This window comes from Lepidothrix coronata, unplaced genomic scaffold (genome assembly GCF_001604755.1).
Source record: "Lepidothrix coronata isolate B3197 unplaced genomic scaffold, Lepidothrix_coronata-1.0 Scaffold253, whole genome shotgun sequence".
Taxonomy (NCBI): domain Eukaryota; kingdom Metazoa; phylum Chordata; class Aves; order Passeriformes; family Pipridae; genus Lepidothrix; species Lepidothrix coronata.
This window is the reverse complement of record NW_016690433.1, coordinates 789,354-803,986: the sequence shown is the minus strand read 5'-3', so window position 1 is coordinate 803,986 and position 14,633 is coordinate 789,354. Positions and strand designations below refer to the sequence as shown.

Below are 14,633 nucleotides of genomic sequence, written 5' to 3'. Positions count from 1 at the left end.
TAGCATTCCAGGTCTCATCTGATGTGTTGAGAGATATTTTGTTGTATCAGTTTCTTTCCTCAACTGCAAAGCTTATATTGGAAAAAAGTTTGAAATTTAAGTTTTATTTTGAATATAGAAAAGCACATCTGATTTCTCCAAATTAATTCCATAATATTTACATTATTAAAACTTTCATGTAGGAATTATTTTAATTATAGGAATTTTCATATAAACAGTCTATTGCTCAAAAGTATGAAATGATGTGGTTTTTGTTGTTGTGTTTGGGTTTTTTCCTTTGGGTCAGAAGACTGTAAATGTAAATAGAAAACAAAAATTGTATTGAATAGCAAAAAAAAATTACTTTCCTTCTATGACTTAGTTTATTGATTTTTGGAATTTTTTTTTCAATAGTTCTCAATTTGCCTACTAGTGTAGAAGAGGTTTGCCCAAATATTCCTTCCTTGGTGAAGTTAATGGAAGAAATCGTGGAACTGGCAGAATCTGGTATTCGTTACACACAAATGCCACATATCATGGAAGTAATACTGCCTATGCTATGTAGTTACATGTCACACTGGTGGGAGCATGGGCCAGAAAACAATCCTGACAAGGCTGAGATGTGTTGCACAGCCTTGACGTCAGAGCACATGAACACTCTGTTGGGTAACATATTGAAAATCATCTATAACAATCTTGGTATTGATGAAGGAGCCTGGATGAAGAGATTAGCAGGTAAGATGCAAAAATAAATAATTAAACAAGCAAACATGTGTGTATTCAGAATGTATATATACACGCGCACACTCTGAATTGCTCTGTATTTACTGTGTTAAAGCTGAAGTAGAAGACGACTCGTATTTTTAGATTTTTAAACCATGAAAAATCTTGATGAACTGGAAATATTAAATATAAAGAAAAAGCAATATGTTTTAATCTCTTAATAAGTAATATAAGAAGTACATTAGACTATTTATTTTTCCCCAGAATATACACATATGCACTTTGCAATATCCTGAATTCAAGGACTTATGGTTATTTAGCTCATTTTCATTACTTAGCAAGTTTCCTTTTGCAGGCATTATACAATTCTTTGCTATTTGGTGTGAGTGCTGGATCCTTAAAATGTGGTTGTGAAGGTGTATATCTAACATATCCATTACAATAAAATCTGGAAATGTTCGTGTCATTTTAGTAATCCTTACATTAACGTCATTGTGATAACACCGTAAAATTTATTTAAAACCACTTTATTTCTCAGTGTTACAATCTCCGAGGAAAAGTCACTTCAGTGGTGTGGATTCAATTTTTCAATTAGACTTTATTATGACTTTCCAGTACTTGCTATAATAGTAATTTCATTCATGGTATCACTCTGAATTCCTAGTCTTTTGAGGGTTAGTAATGTAATGTAGTCTAAGGATAGGTGGTAACTGACAAATTCTTTGTAATTTAATCAATATATTACAAATGGTTTTGCACTAATGGGCCCAGGGCTAATTTACATATTTGTTCTTATGAGTAGATTTGCAAAAGCTTGTGCTAATGACTCTGAAATGAATGGTAGTCTCCTTTGTGTCTACATACAAGCCTTCCTAATGTGCATAAGAAATACAGGCAGGCTGTTTCCTTAGGTTTTTCAAATAACCAGGGAATGCTTTTGAGTTCCACTTCGCACAAGTTAAAAAGCATCGTTCAAAAGGGAGACCAGTGGCTGAGAAAACTTGTGTGCATTATGTAGCTATCTGTACGTGTATCCACCCACACATACCATTAAACAACTTCTACATTGCTCAGTAAAACTATGTAGACAAATACCATGCTGACAGAATACCAGTAAGGAGGTATTTCAAGATTTATGATCTTGCAAGCTTAGTTTGCCCTCATAGTGACAAACTGAATTGACTTTGTAAAATCCTGACCACATTTAATTCTGGGCAAAACTTCTGCTGATTTCAATGGGGGCAGGATTTTGCTTTGTAGCCTAGAAATGAGATTCAAGAAAGTGGGAAAAGGTAAAAGTTTTTATTTATATGTTGTGGCAAGGTATATATTATAATGTTCATTGCCTTAAATAGTGTTTTCCCAGCCCATCATAAGTAAAGCGAAGCCCCAGCTCTTAAAGACACACTTCCTTCCACTGATGGATAAATTAAAGAAAAAAGCAGCAGTGGTTGTATCGGATGAAGAACATCTAAGAGCAGAAGGCAGAGGTGACATGTCGGAGTCTGAACTGCTAATCCTAGATGAGTTCACCACTTTGGCACGGGACCTCTATGCCTTCTACCCTTTGTTGATTAGATTTGTGGACTATAACAGGTATGTGGAGAGGAATAGGTCAATGAAGCTCATAAAACCTTCCTGTTTATTGATACAATTTCTTATCCTTTGATATGCCTAGCACTAAATTAAAGTGGCTTTTATTCAGTCTGACAATCTTGAAACTGCTCAAGCTAATGCTTTGTGACTTTTAGAAGGAGCTGGGATCTTTTTCATAAGAAAACAAAACAAAACAAAAAAATTGCAATCAAAATGTATTGGATTAGACCTAGGATTAATGTAGAAGGATTTTCAGGGTTTTGAAATATGGATAGCAAAAAGCCACTGCTACCAGAAAGGATTAAAAACATGCATGCTTGGTTTTGTTGACATTGTCCTTGTAAAATGTTGTAAACTGATTTCAAAGCATAAAGGCAGTGGATGAAAATCATCCACATTTTCAACCTTTTACCAAATTTTAGGGCAAAATGGCTGAAGGAGCCCAACCCTGAAGCGGAAGAGTTGTTCCGCATGGTGGCTGAGGTCTTCATTTACTGGTCAAAGTCTCATGTAAGTAATTCCTTGATAAATACTTGTTTTAATGAGGTTTTTAAACAAGTAGATCAAATATGTTTGTAAAACATGTTTAATGACATAATTGAAACTGCAGATGAGAAGGTATTAATGACTTTCACATTTCTGACACCTTTGAAATGGCAGAGTAGCTATGAGAGTTGATAGGTATTTTGTAACATAGTAACACTAATTGTAAATATTTTATTTAGAGATTCTAATTTTTTTTTGTTGTGGGTTTTCTGTTTGTTTGGGGTTTTTTAATTTATTTTTTTATATTTAATATATTAAGCTCATTATTTTGAATCCTTTTTTTTTTTCTTTTCAGTTCTTTTGACCCTATAGCCTTTTTGTAACCAGACATAATCAGGCACATGATGCAGTGAATACTGGAACCCAAAGAATTAAAACAGCAAAAGAGACTAAATACTTTCAGGCATTAGATCTCTGTATGGACTGTTGGCTCTACTAAATTTCTTTTTTTGCCATAACTTCAGTTCTTTCAAGTTTGGGAAACAAGATTCGTTTTGAATTCTGTACTTGTGCCTGAATTTAACTGTAAGATTTAATATAAACACCCCTGTTCACAAAAACTGGTTATATACAGTAGATACTGGATCATCAAATTACTTGTGTATTCACTAGTTCAGTCTTTTATTTAAAAAATTTTTTATGTATCTGAATATAGTGAAAATTTATGATGGGGCAAAAATTAAGTGAATATTTACTGGTAAGGGAAATTCCAGACAATATTTTTATTTTGAATTAGAGGAGGAGTGAGACTTTTATCATGTCTGTTTAATAGCTGGAGAAACATTTCCTTCTCTCTAACATGGAAAAAACCACCAAACATGCAACCACCTTAGCTATGCCATGTAAATAAATGTGAAATTCAAGGACATTATTGATCATCTGTTAATTTTAACTGTTCTTGTCTTATCTTATGGATTTTACAGATTTTCAGTTAATTTAAATTTTTATTTAAGACATGTTTAGATAGATTCCTTGTATAAATGCTTCTAACTGAGATCTGTATATTTCCAGAATTTCAAAAGGGAAGAGCAGAACTTTGTGGTACAAAATGAAATCAACAACATGTCTTTCCTTATTAGTGACACCAAATCTAAGATGTCTAAGGTAGTGTAAAGATCTTTATATTTTTCTTGTTGCAAAGGGGAAGAAGACAGGAGGACTCCAAAGAAACGCTTTTTTTTGTTTGCTTGGTATTTTTTTTAGTGGATCTGGTTTTTTGCGGGGTTTGGGTTTTTTGATGGTGTTTGTTTGTTTGGGAAGGTTTTGTTTGTTAGTGGATTTTGTAACAAGATCTGATGAAAACCCTGGGTTGAGATTCAAAACATAGTCATTTGAGAAACACAGTGGACCTTACAGGTATAGGTGCAAAATATTGCCAATGACATAATAGCAGTTCCATTAGATATAGTTGCACCTGTACAGGTGATAAGGAGATTTTCAAACCAGAGACGAGTACAAAGTTGCGAGTACAATTCTTTTGTTTAATATGAGATTTCTTTTTTTCATCTTGGCTTTATTCTGCAGGCAGCAGTTTCTGACCAGGAGAGGAAGAAGATGAAGCGAAAAGGTGACCGGTATTCTATGCAGACCTCGCTCATTGTGGCAGCACTGAAGAGATTACTGCCCATCGGCCTAAACATTTGTGCTCCTGGAGACCAAGAGCTAATTGCACTGGCCAAAAATCGATTTAGTATGGTAGGTGCTCTTTTTGCACTTGCAAAAGGTAGAAATATTTTACCAGGGAAATTATTTGAATATTTCACCCTGTATTCGTCTTACAGTGTGACACAGAGAAACAAGACTATAATTCTGTAATATAAAGGCACAGTGGGTAATTTTGGTAAATAGTTATCTGCATGCAGTTCTCATGGCTTAAAACATTTCAGTTTGGACATACTTATTTTCTAAATGATCAGTATATGAATAAAGATGACATTATTAAATTAAAAATTATTCTTCTCTCTTAATTTTTAATGCTAACTTGAGTTTGTTATATTTTATGAAGCTTGAATTTGGAAATAAAATTAAGGACTAGACGTTTACTAACTTCTATGCCCAATATCATAACTAATTCCTTTTGGTCACTCTCATGTGAATGCATGAGTTTTTGTAGGGGTAGACTAATTTAAAAGTGATTCTTCTGGGTATAAAATCACAGTGCAATAATGTGATTGTAATTTGGAATATACTCCTTTCTCAGGCTGTGCTACTTTATACACCCTTTATACACTTTATACACTTTATGACCTTTGGACAGCTGAATTGAGTGTTATACAGCATAAAAGATTTCCAAAAGAAACAGAAATCAAATCAGAGAAGACTGTGTTCATGTTATTGGTTTTATTTGGTCAAACCTTGGTTATATGTATACTAGTAATTTTAATTCAGATTTGCATTTAGTGTGTTACTGTGATCAAATATGTATGATGCCATCCAGAATTTGTTACTGCAAGCTTGGATGTAGCTATTTCTGACCTGATTCAAAAAGATTTGTCTCTGAGATTTTCCTCAGTTTTCCACATTGTCAGTTTTATTCATCATCTGATGAAACCCAAGACTGACATTTAATGAATCATATCTTTTCCTAATTACCTTCTATTCCTAATTTATATGATTTGTAATCTATTGGCAGAAAGATACTGAAGATGAAGTACGAGATGTCATCCGCAGTAATCTTCACCTTCAGGGCAAGGTAATCTATATGCATTTTTTAAATGTGATTTTTCTTCCTTCAAATTCATGTGTTGGTGCCATAAAATGACAACCTGCCTTGGTTCATTAGGATAACTTGTAGTCCCTTTTTCTCTTCTGTCACGTAACTTGTTCATGTCAATTGCTAAATGGTAGGTTTTTGATGTATATATATATGTATTATATATGATAACATATGGATCTTCAAATCCCTTGGTATGCACACCATTAATATGAAACTGGAGATGGAAGCAACTTCTAGCACTGTTTAAACTCCACCTACTATTATTTGAGATAAAATCTGCAAAATGCTCACAGTTACTTAGTTTCAATTTGAAGTGTAAAGGAAAAGGAAGCTTTGGCGTAATCTGTAAAGTGAAAAATCTCTAGTTTCCAAAGTTTTTTTCCTGGTTTTCAGCCTAGGGAAAAGAAAGTATTTTGGGGAAAAAATAATCAACTTTTCCTAATGAATTCCAGTTAGTACCAGATGAATAGCCCTAGGGAAAAAGTCCTGAAATGGCCAGTGTAGTTGAATTGTTTTATTAATGCTTCAAATAATGACAAAGAAGCCAGAATATGGAAGTATAATAAAAGTGTAATAAAATTACACCTCTCCTCTGTTGAAGGAAGATGGAATTGTACCTATTTATTTAGGATTGTCCTTTACCTTTTCCCCTGCCCTATATTTTTTTCACCTCAGGAAAAAACTAACCGGTATTTCCTGTGCTCATAAAAAGGTCACAAAAGAATAAACATGTGAGTTGGAAACCTGGTGCTTTTTTATTGAAGGGTATTTAAGAATCATCCAGAATTCTAGATTTCACTGCAATCAATGCATGGCATTAATAAGTTTTTTAAATGAGTTCCTGAATAATATGTGAAGATTAATCTTCTCCCATCATGTTTTCCATGTATCGCTGCCATGTCAAGCAAGATTATGTGGAGGTGGGGTTTCTGGGAGCCCACAAGATGCATCATTTTGCAAAGCTAACAATTAGCATTTTTCATAAAATACTGCAAATAAAGATTCAATAGCTTTAAATTATAGGGATTGCACATAGAAAAGTTTACCACTGAAAGCAAAAGCTTGAAATACTTATCCTTATATAGCAAATATTGTTATATACTGGGAAGCAGAAGAAAACACACAGGCAAAGTACTAGGAAGAAAAGAGCATTTCTGAAGATCTTAATGTAAGCAATGTGCATGCCGTGAACATAGAAACCTTAAATGTGAGGTGATTTTGTGTATAAACTTCAATAGTGTTTTCTTAATGACAAAGATAGATATTTCTGTTCTGTTCTTTTCGGTATGTCTATATTGTCATTTTGTGAGCCATGCAGTTTTAAGTCTTGCCTGGCATTTCATGTTGCTATTTAGCCCTTTTCTTCCTGTTTTAACTACTTCAGTTTCTATTTTGTTTCTTCAGTGTTACATATTGCTGTTAAGAAATTTCTCTCTGGGAGGAATGATACATCTTAACACTTTGACCTGTGCTTTGTCTTCAGAAACTTCCTGTGCTTCAATTAAAAGTTTACTATTATTAGGCAACATATCACCTCCTCTCTTTATACCACATGAGAATAAAAGTGCTTTTAAATTTCTTAAACTGATGAAATTTCACAGGGCCTTGATATTTAAGAAGGAAGTAATCTTAGCTAATCCAGCTGTAAGTGACTTTAGATTTTCCTGTGGAAGATGGAAATTTGAAAGAGAACCATATAATACATAGATAACAGAACTAAACAGCTATTGTAGCTGTCTTGATTTTATAGCTATTTACACATATCTTTAGTAGCTTTGAAAAGCTCTGATTTTGTCCTGTGTGTGAAAAGTAGTCAACGCAACTACAGAAAAAAATTAATCATTTATCACTGGTACATTCTCAAGTTCACATAAAACTTAAGCATGTATCTTAATTACTTTAATGTATAAAGTTAAATTCAGTAGTTATGTACAAAGTACAATATAATGTATTCCATAATTCTCTGATGTCATTAGCATTCAGTCATTGTTGTGACTGACTCAAGTACATGTCAGGTACAGTCAGGTATGATGTTTCTTGTTAAGGAAAATTATGCTCTCTTGCTCTATGCATACACTACTCTTTTGTTGTCTGATTGAGTCAGACATAAAAGGAATGTAGGCCAAATGGTCTTATAAAGTTAAATTACTATTTAATGCTATGAATTAGTGTGTAAATTATGTTAAATAACTTACATGTGAAATGGTGGTTGTGTAAAGTGGCTTTCAAAGCATAGGAAAAATACCATTTTTCGAAAGGCTGGTTTTGTTCCAGTCATAACAATATTCATTCTTCAAGTGGTGTTTTCTGTTAACCACTTGCTTCTCACAGACACTGTGTTCTGTCATTTATGTTAGAGCTAAAATTCAATTAATCTTGATTTCTCTTTGGAAAAATGCATTGTTTGAGAATCATCCTTCTGAATCTTTAGGCTATTAATGTTGTGGCGTCTATTTCATGCATTTGTCTACCTTTGTCTACATTTGTCTTCACCCTGTTTCTGTCTTTCCTTTCCTTGCATGCCTGCATGCTGTTACTCAGTACTGAGCCTTTTATTTCAAGAAATTGATGACGAAACTTGCATTCATTTTGACATGGATGAAGCTCAAGTCACCAAAATCTTCTTCCAGCCATTCTAATTCACACCTTGAAATGTCAACTACTCATACCCTTAGAAAACTACCTATACAAAAAAGCTGTACCTTGATAGAATGTGAGGAGTCCTCAGATCAAAAGACATCTCCACCTGTGATTAAAAAGTGTTTTGTGGACTATCCATTCATGGTGATCCAGTCAAATGCTCACACAAAGACTGTGGATGTGACAGTTGTTAAGAAATGGAAAAGCCGAAAGGTGGAAGAAATGCCTGCCAATCGTGGCTTTCTAGGTTGTAATAAGCTATTATTGAACGACTGTGTAAGTTTATAATAATTCCTGGAACTTGAGTAAACTGTGTATCTTAAGATGTGCTGTGGAGGTGAAGTGGCATTATTGTCTCATCTTAGGCACAAATTGAAATCTGGATCCACAAAGATTTTTTAGACAAGTAAGTGTTTAGTTCACGCCTTACTTGAATCTGTAGTATTTAGGCCCCTAACTGCTTTAGGCGTCCGGGCCAATGTGACTTAAACATTAACTGCATTATCAGGAATGATCACTGGCCACAGATCTCAGTAAAATGGATTAGGCATTGCATTTGTCGTCAGTGTCCCTGGCACGGTAAATGGTTGCAAACTGTGTTGCATCACCATTGATTAGCAGGTCTGGGGAGACAAAATAAACCAAAAAAGAGGTCATTAATTGTAAAACAGAGAATTAAAGGTCAGTAAAATAGAAAAAAAATGAAATGTAAGGAGAAAAATTTTTTTAAAAAATTGATTTCTACACTTCTTTATAATTTGTAGGCTAATAAGCAAATGCATCTTTAATTAATTTTTCCTAAATTAACTTGTAATTTTTTAGCTGGTAGTTGGTAAAATTAGGATTTTCTAGCAATTGATTAAAAATTAAAAAATAGACATAAATAATAGGAATACTACTAATTTCCATGACTGAAAATGAAGTAATCTCAACTAGTAGAGCAACAGTTTCAATTGGTTTAATAATGGGAAAGTCAGTGTACTAAGTTATGCCTGTCCACTTCATATTCATTACTTTTCTCAAATAACATATTCATTGCTGGTGCCAGTGCTATTTTTTGTTCCATGAACATTTGCTAATTGTATGATTATTAGCATTTTAGTTCTCTGGAACAGGTTGCCCACAGAAACTGTGGATGCATCATCCCTGGAAGTGTTCAAGGTCAGGTTGGACAGGGCTTTGAGCAATCTGGTCTCATGGAAGATGTCCTTGCCCATGGCAGAGGGGTTGGAACTAGATGGTCTTCAAGGTCCCTTCCAACCCAAAACATTTTATGTTTTTATGGAAGCTCTTAAAAATATTGCACAAATGAGTCTTTAGTTTTGTTGTCACAGACAGTGTAGTGGATACTTTATGAGTTTGCCATGTAAAAGTGTGGGTTAGCCATATAAAGTGCTTCAGTTGACCTTTGCTGCAGTTTCTATACTAATTAAACTGAACCCATGTTTGGAATGTTTTAACTTGGTGACATGTGAAATCTTTCTCCTGCAGCTTGAGGATCCCGCCATTAGATGGCAGATGGCACTTTACAAAGATTTACCAAACAGGACCGAAGATTGCTCAGATCCAGAGAAGACTGTGGAAAGGGTCCTTGATATAGCTAATGTACTCTTTCACCTGGAACAGGTTAGACACATTTTACCAATTCCATTGCTTCTTAATCTGAATAAAAATATTTACCCTTTCATTTATACTTTCACCTGCTGTATTTAATGTTATATTCTTTTTTCTTTATTTTGATGGCTACTGCTTACATGCTTAGTCTTGTGTTTTCTAATCAAATATTACGGTCATATTGATCACAGAGTGTGTTTGCAGCAGCTCCAACAATAATTTGTTTGACCAAGAAGGCCAACTCATATATTCCTTGCTGCATTCAAAAAAGAGTAGAAGCAGGTTGGAGGAATTGGTTTTTTTCTGGGAAAGTTCTGGCAGGGTCTTTGTTTCAGAATCTAGTACAGAGCTCTATTATATTATCTAATATTTCTTTCATTAATATATGGACTTCCCATGTGACCAGAACTATAGTAAGTTTCATTTAAATAATTCTGTTTTATTTTGAGTCCTTTTTCCCACTAGCATCGTTCTTTAAAATTTGAAATAAAAAGTCTCATATACTGGTACATCTCAGTGGTCAAAGACTACTTGATAAATTAGTCTTGCCACTTAACTTATTTAATTGTTACTTATTTTGAATTCAGATTTACTCTGTATTTTCCAGGGTTTCCTTTTTAAAATGTACTGAAGAAACAGGACGTTAACTTGGAGGGTGTTGATGGGTTTGAGGATTGGTGGATTTGAGGATGCAACTGATGGTTGCACACTATAGACTAGATCAGTTGATTTCACTTAGAAGCTTGGAACAACTTTTCAGATCTGATGTCGGGAAGTTTCCATATCATGATGATATCACTGGTTCAGTCAAGTAGGAACCTGAGAGATATGTGAATGTGCTCTGCAGCAAGTGTGTTGATGTGAATATTACGTTCTGTCTGTTGCATCACACAACCCTTCTTAATATAGTTTGCTGTCCTTGGTATGGACTTGCTTCAAGTTCAACAGCCTTACACAGTTTGGTAGAAGAGGATGAAGAGGAGTCAGTAAATTCTATCTGTTGTGGAATACTTGTGGAACGAGCAAAAAGTGATAGAATATGGAATTAAATACATGTCAATCATGGTTTGCCAACTAAAGAGAAAGAGAGAGAGAGAGAGAGGAGAATAGGTGCTGATTTGAAAAGATATAGGGTTCCTCTGAGGAAGGAAAAATAGAGGAAAGCTAGAAATGGGGGTAGGCAAAAGGTCTTGTCTTTTATGCTGGTTTTATCAAAGTTAACTGAGCTACATAATTCAGCTTGTATTTGAGTTCAAACAGCATATACCAATCTTGATTTCTGGCATTTTAGCTTTACTATCATGTATATAAATCGATTAAGCTTGTGTAGTTTGGAGAAATTCTTCAAGTGAGTGAAACCCAAGGTATGATACCTGTCTTTTGCGTGTTATGTCATAGGATCAGTCTGACAGCATATATAATCCAGCAGTAGTACAGAACAGGATGGATTCCCATTGTAATATCTGATCAACATTTAACATCAGTCCTTCTGAGCAGACTTAAAACAATGAGTTGTCAAGTAAATGCTTTCTGCTATCTTGCACCTATTTGTTTAAACATTTAGCGCCTCAGCTTTACTTGTCTTCTGTAGCCAAATGCTCAGGTGTTTTTGTTACTGAAATGGGTAATTTGGTGTTTTTAAAAATAATGAATATGTGAGCTCTGCATCTATTTTTATGATGTCTTGAGTAATCCTTTGCTCTCTGTATGCAAATCCTCTGTTTCCGTATATACATTCTCTGAATGCTTTCCTTATTGCAACTGGCAATGATCAGTTTATTTTGTATTTTCTTCCCATGCACAGCTAACTTCTTTGTTTTTATTATTTTCAGAAATCTGCTTGTGTAGGCCGAGGCTATTTCTTTTGGGAAAGTATAGAAGGGTTTATAACTGTTTATGAAGATATTACTAATTACCTAACTTTCACATTTGGATTTGTCTGACTTCTAAATTATTAGTGCTGACTTTGTTTTGTGACTGTAAATAAGTTTACAGTGAGCACTTTTTTGTTCTTTCTCTTAACAAATATTTTTCATTTCTATTTTAACTTTTTGAAGGAACTTATTTAAAATTGTCACCATTTATTCTTACAAGTATAATTGCCTATATCACTGAATGCTTCGTAGTATTTTGTCTGTTTAATTAAATGCTTATTGTTTAACTATGAGATTTTTCTGTATTTCACTAAACTAGATAACCCAATTTGGAGTGAATATCAAGTCTACATAAACATCAGAATCATCATTATGTATTTTAAATATAATGCCTAACTTGGTTACGAGGGAGAATCACTAAGTCTTTCAAGATAGAAATGTTAACTTTCATCGACTTCTTTGATGATGTTGGAACACAGAGGAGCTATTATTCCACTAGCATAGTTGTCTGTAAAAGAAACAACTCCCCTTCCCAAACAAACAACCAACCCCCAACAAAAGTAATCCCCTCCTTAACTCTACAAAAACTGTGTAGATTAAATCAAATTATATAATCTCTTTGGAAGACTTGTGAAATAAATCACAAAAACTGTAAATAGGCTGTGGAAAAGGAGTGATCTCTAGCATAGCCTGTAATCATGGCTCCCGGTTATCTAGTCAGGCTATATATTGATGTATGCAGATACTCTTCAGCACCACAGTAGTAATTTTCTTCTGATGGAAACAAGGATGAAAGGTGGAAGAAAAGAAACTAAAAGAGCAGAAGTTAAAGATGGAGCACAGCCAATTTCATTGCATGCTACTGTAGAGCCACAATGCAGAAAGATCTATCTTAAGATAGAGCTGTAGGTTTACGAAATGTAGCTGCAGTGTTTTGGAGTTTTTCATGTGCATTCTAGCTGTGCTGATTCATGGAAGAGATTTAGTCCTAAGTCTTTGTGCTTGTTTCTCTTTTTTAAAGTTAATTTGTTTCCATCGTAACTGATCATGGTAAACATTAGAAATAAAAGATGAATTGTATTTAGGACAATTCCTTAAAAATATTGTATGAGGCTATGTGAAGGTGTACAATTTACCTGTACATATGCAAAAAATACATATAAAAGATAGAATGAATGAATATTCTTTGTATTAAAAGTGAAGGTTTCCTGAGACACAGCCTTATTGATGATAGTATTCTATCCAAAAGACAGAAGTAAAAAGAAGTAAAAAAAGGAGAATATCTGAATCATACCAGGAAAGGGAGATTTTTACTTTATTTTCTAAATTCTGATTCTACAACTTGGTTGACTGCTTGAACTCTGTCTAGAACACTTTTCCTAATCTATTATTCTTCTGTTACCTTTCTACTTAATTTATCTGTTAACTCACATTTTTACTAATATTACTATGTCCAGACAGTAGGGATATTGCCACATCATTTATTTTTCCCTGTTTATTTTATGTAACAGGTTGAGCATCCTCAGCGGTCCAAAAAAGCAGTGTGGCATAAGCTGTTGTCTAAACAGAGGAAAAGAGCAGTAGTTGCCTGCTTTAGAATGGCACCACTGTATAACCTGCCAAGGTAAGAGCTATATTGTTCTTTCACAAATGCACTAATGTTTATAGTGTACTATTTGGCAAGATCAAAAGGAAAAAAATCTAAACCAGTAGATAAACTGGGTGGTAATATAGTTTGTATATTAATTAGTTTTATTAGATCTAATTACTTCCTTCTATCTTCTGAAAAGAATAACAAAAAATATTATTTTAAATTTCTGATTCTCTCCTTCTGATGTTATTCCAGCTGTTCCTCTTAGTATGTTTCCTTTTCTGAAAAGCAGATACCTTTCAGAGGAGATAAATGCAGAAACTGACATTGGTGTCACTGTAATATCATCTTGGGAGATAAATTTCCTCCTAAGTCATTGTATAGCTCAGGAAGTACAGAGTTAACTTCATTATTAGATGTTAGATGTTCCATATGCAGGAAATAAATGGACACTATTTATCTGAAAACTTGTTTGTTTGTTTATTGTGCACTTTTGGGAAGAGCATTTTATTAGACAAGAATTACTCTAGGCATTTCACACCTTTTCCTGTGGCTCCTTTTCCTCTTCTTTCTTGTTCAATAGAGAATGGGATGTCTAGTCAAGAAAATTTCAGAATCCTGAGATTCTGGAAGGAATGGACATTTAGAAAAAATTATTTTTATTTAGTGCAATTTCTAGAAATAATTTTCAGAACACTTGTATCTGATCTTTTCAACATAGTAAAATTCTTTTTTTTTCCCAAAACTATGCATGTTGTTGTCATTACCACAGTTAGGAGGATGACTCTTGAAGTCTGTCTCAAGAGGCACTAGGCCATGAGAATCATAATACCTTAAAATGGACCTGCCATGACAGTTGAGAATAGAACAAAGATATATCCATCTGTAGCTGTTGTTACTTTAACAAGTAGGTCACCTGCAAATAACTAACGTTCCTCTATATTTTAATTATACTTCTTCCTTCTCAGTATATCAGACTGGGATTTGTTTAAAAAGATTTAGAGGCTTAATAAAATTCTTCATGGGGACTTGGTTGTCAGACATTCCATTTTGCATTGAGTCCTCAGGAAACAAATAAACAGCAAAAAGACCCATCAGTGGCTTACCCTCTTTTGCCTAGCCTCATCATCCACTTAATTTCATGGAGTTTGGAAAAAAATCGGTTTATTGTTTTAGATAGTCAAGTCTAATGCTGAACATTAAAAAATGCAATTATTGGAGCACAATCCAAAGTTATCTATTGCTGTTATCTTAATATTTAAATTAAAATAATATGAAAATATATTAAAAATAAACCCCACTAATGTGGCAATTTATTTTATTTATTTATTATGTTTAAATGTCTTTAAAATTC

General features: G+C 33.8%; 1 protein-coding gene across 1 annotated transcript in view; it reads left to right on the top strand.

Annotated features, from left to right (window-relative positions):
• Positions 1-14,633, top strand: part of RYR2 (ryanodine receptor 2) — a gene marked incomplete at its 5' end in the record, with an annotated part of 247,650 nt that overhangs the window by 171,211 nt on the left and 61,806 nt on the right. Inside the window, 8 exons of the mRNA XM_017835267.1 lie at positions 394-714; positions 2,058-2,298; positions 2,721-2,808; positions 3,856-3,948; positions 4,369-4,539; positions 5,477-5,536; positions 9,692-9,826; positions 13,200-13,312. Of these exons, the coding sequence (XP_017690756.1) occupies positions 394-714; positions 2,058-2,298; positions 2,721-2,808; positions 3,856-3,948; positions 4,369-4,539; positions 5,477-5,536; positions 9,692-9,826; positions 13,200-13,312 (1,222 nt within the window). The remainder of the gene's footprint in view (positions 1-393; positions 715-2,057; positions 2,299-2,720; positions 2,809-3,855; positions 3,949-4,368; positions 4,540-5,476; positions 5,537-9,691; positions 9,827-13,199; positions 13,313-14,633) is intronic.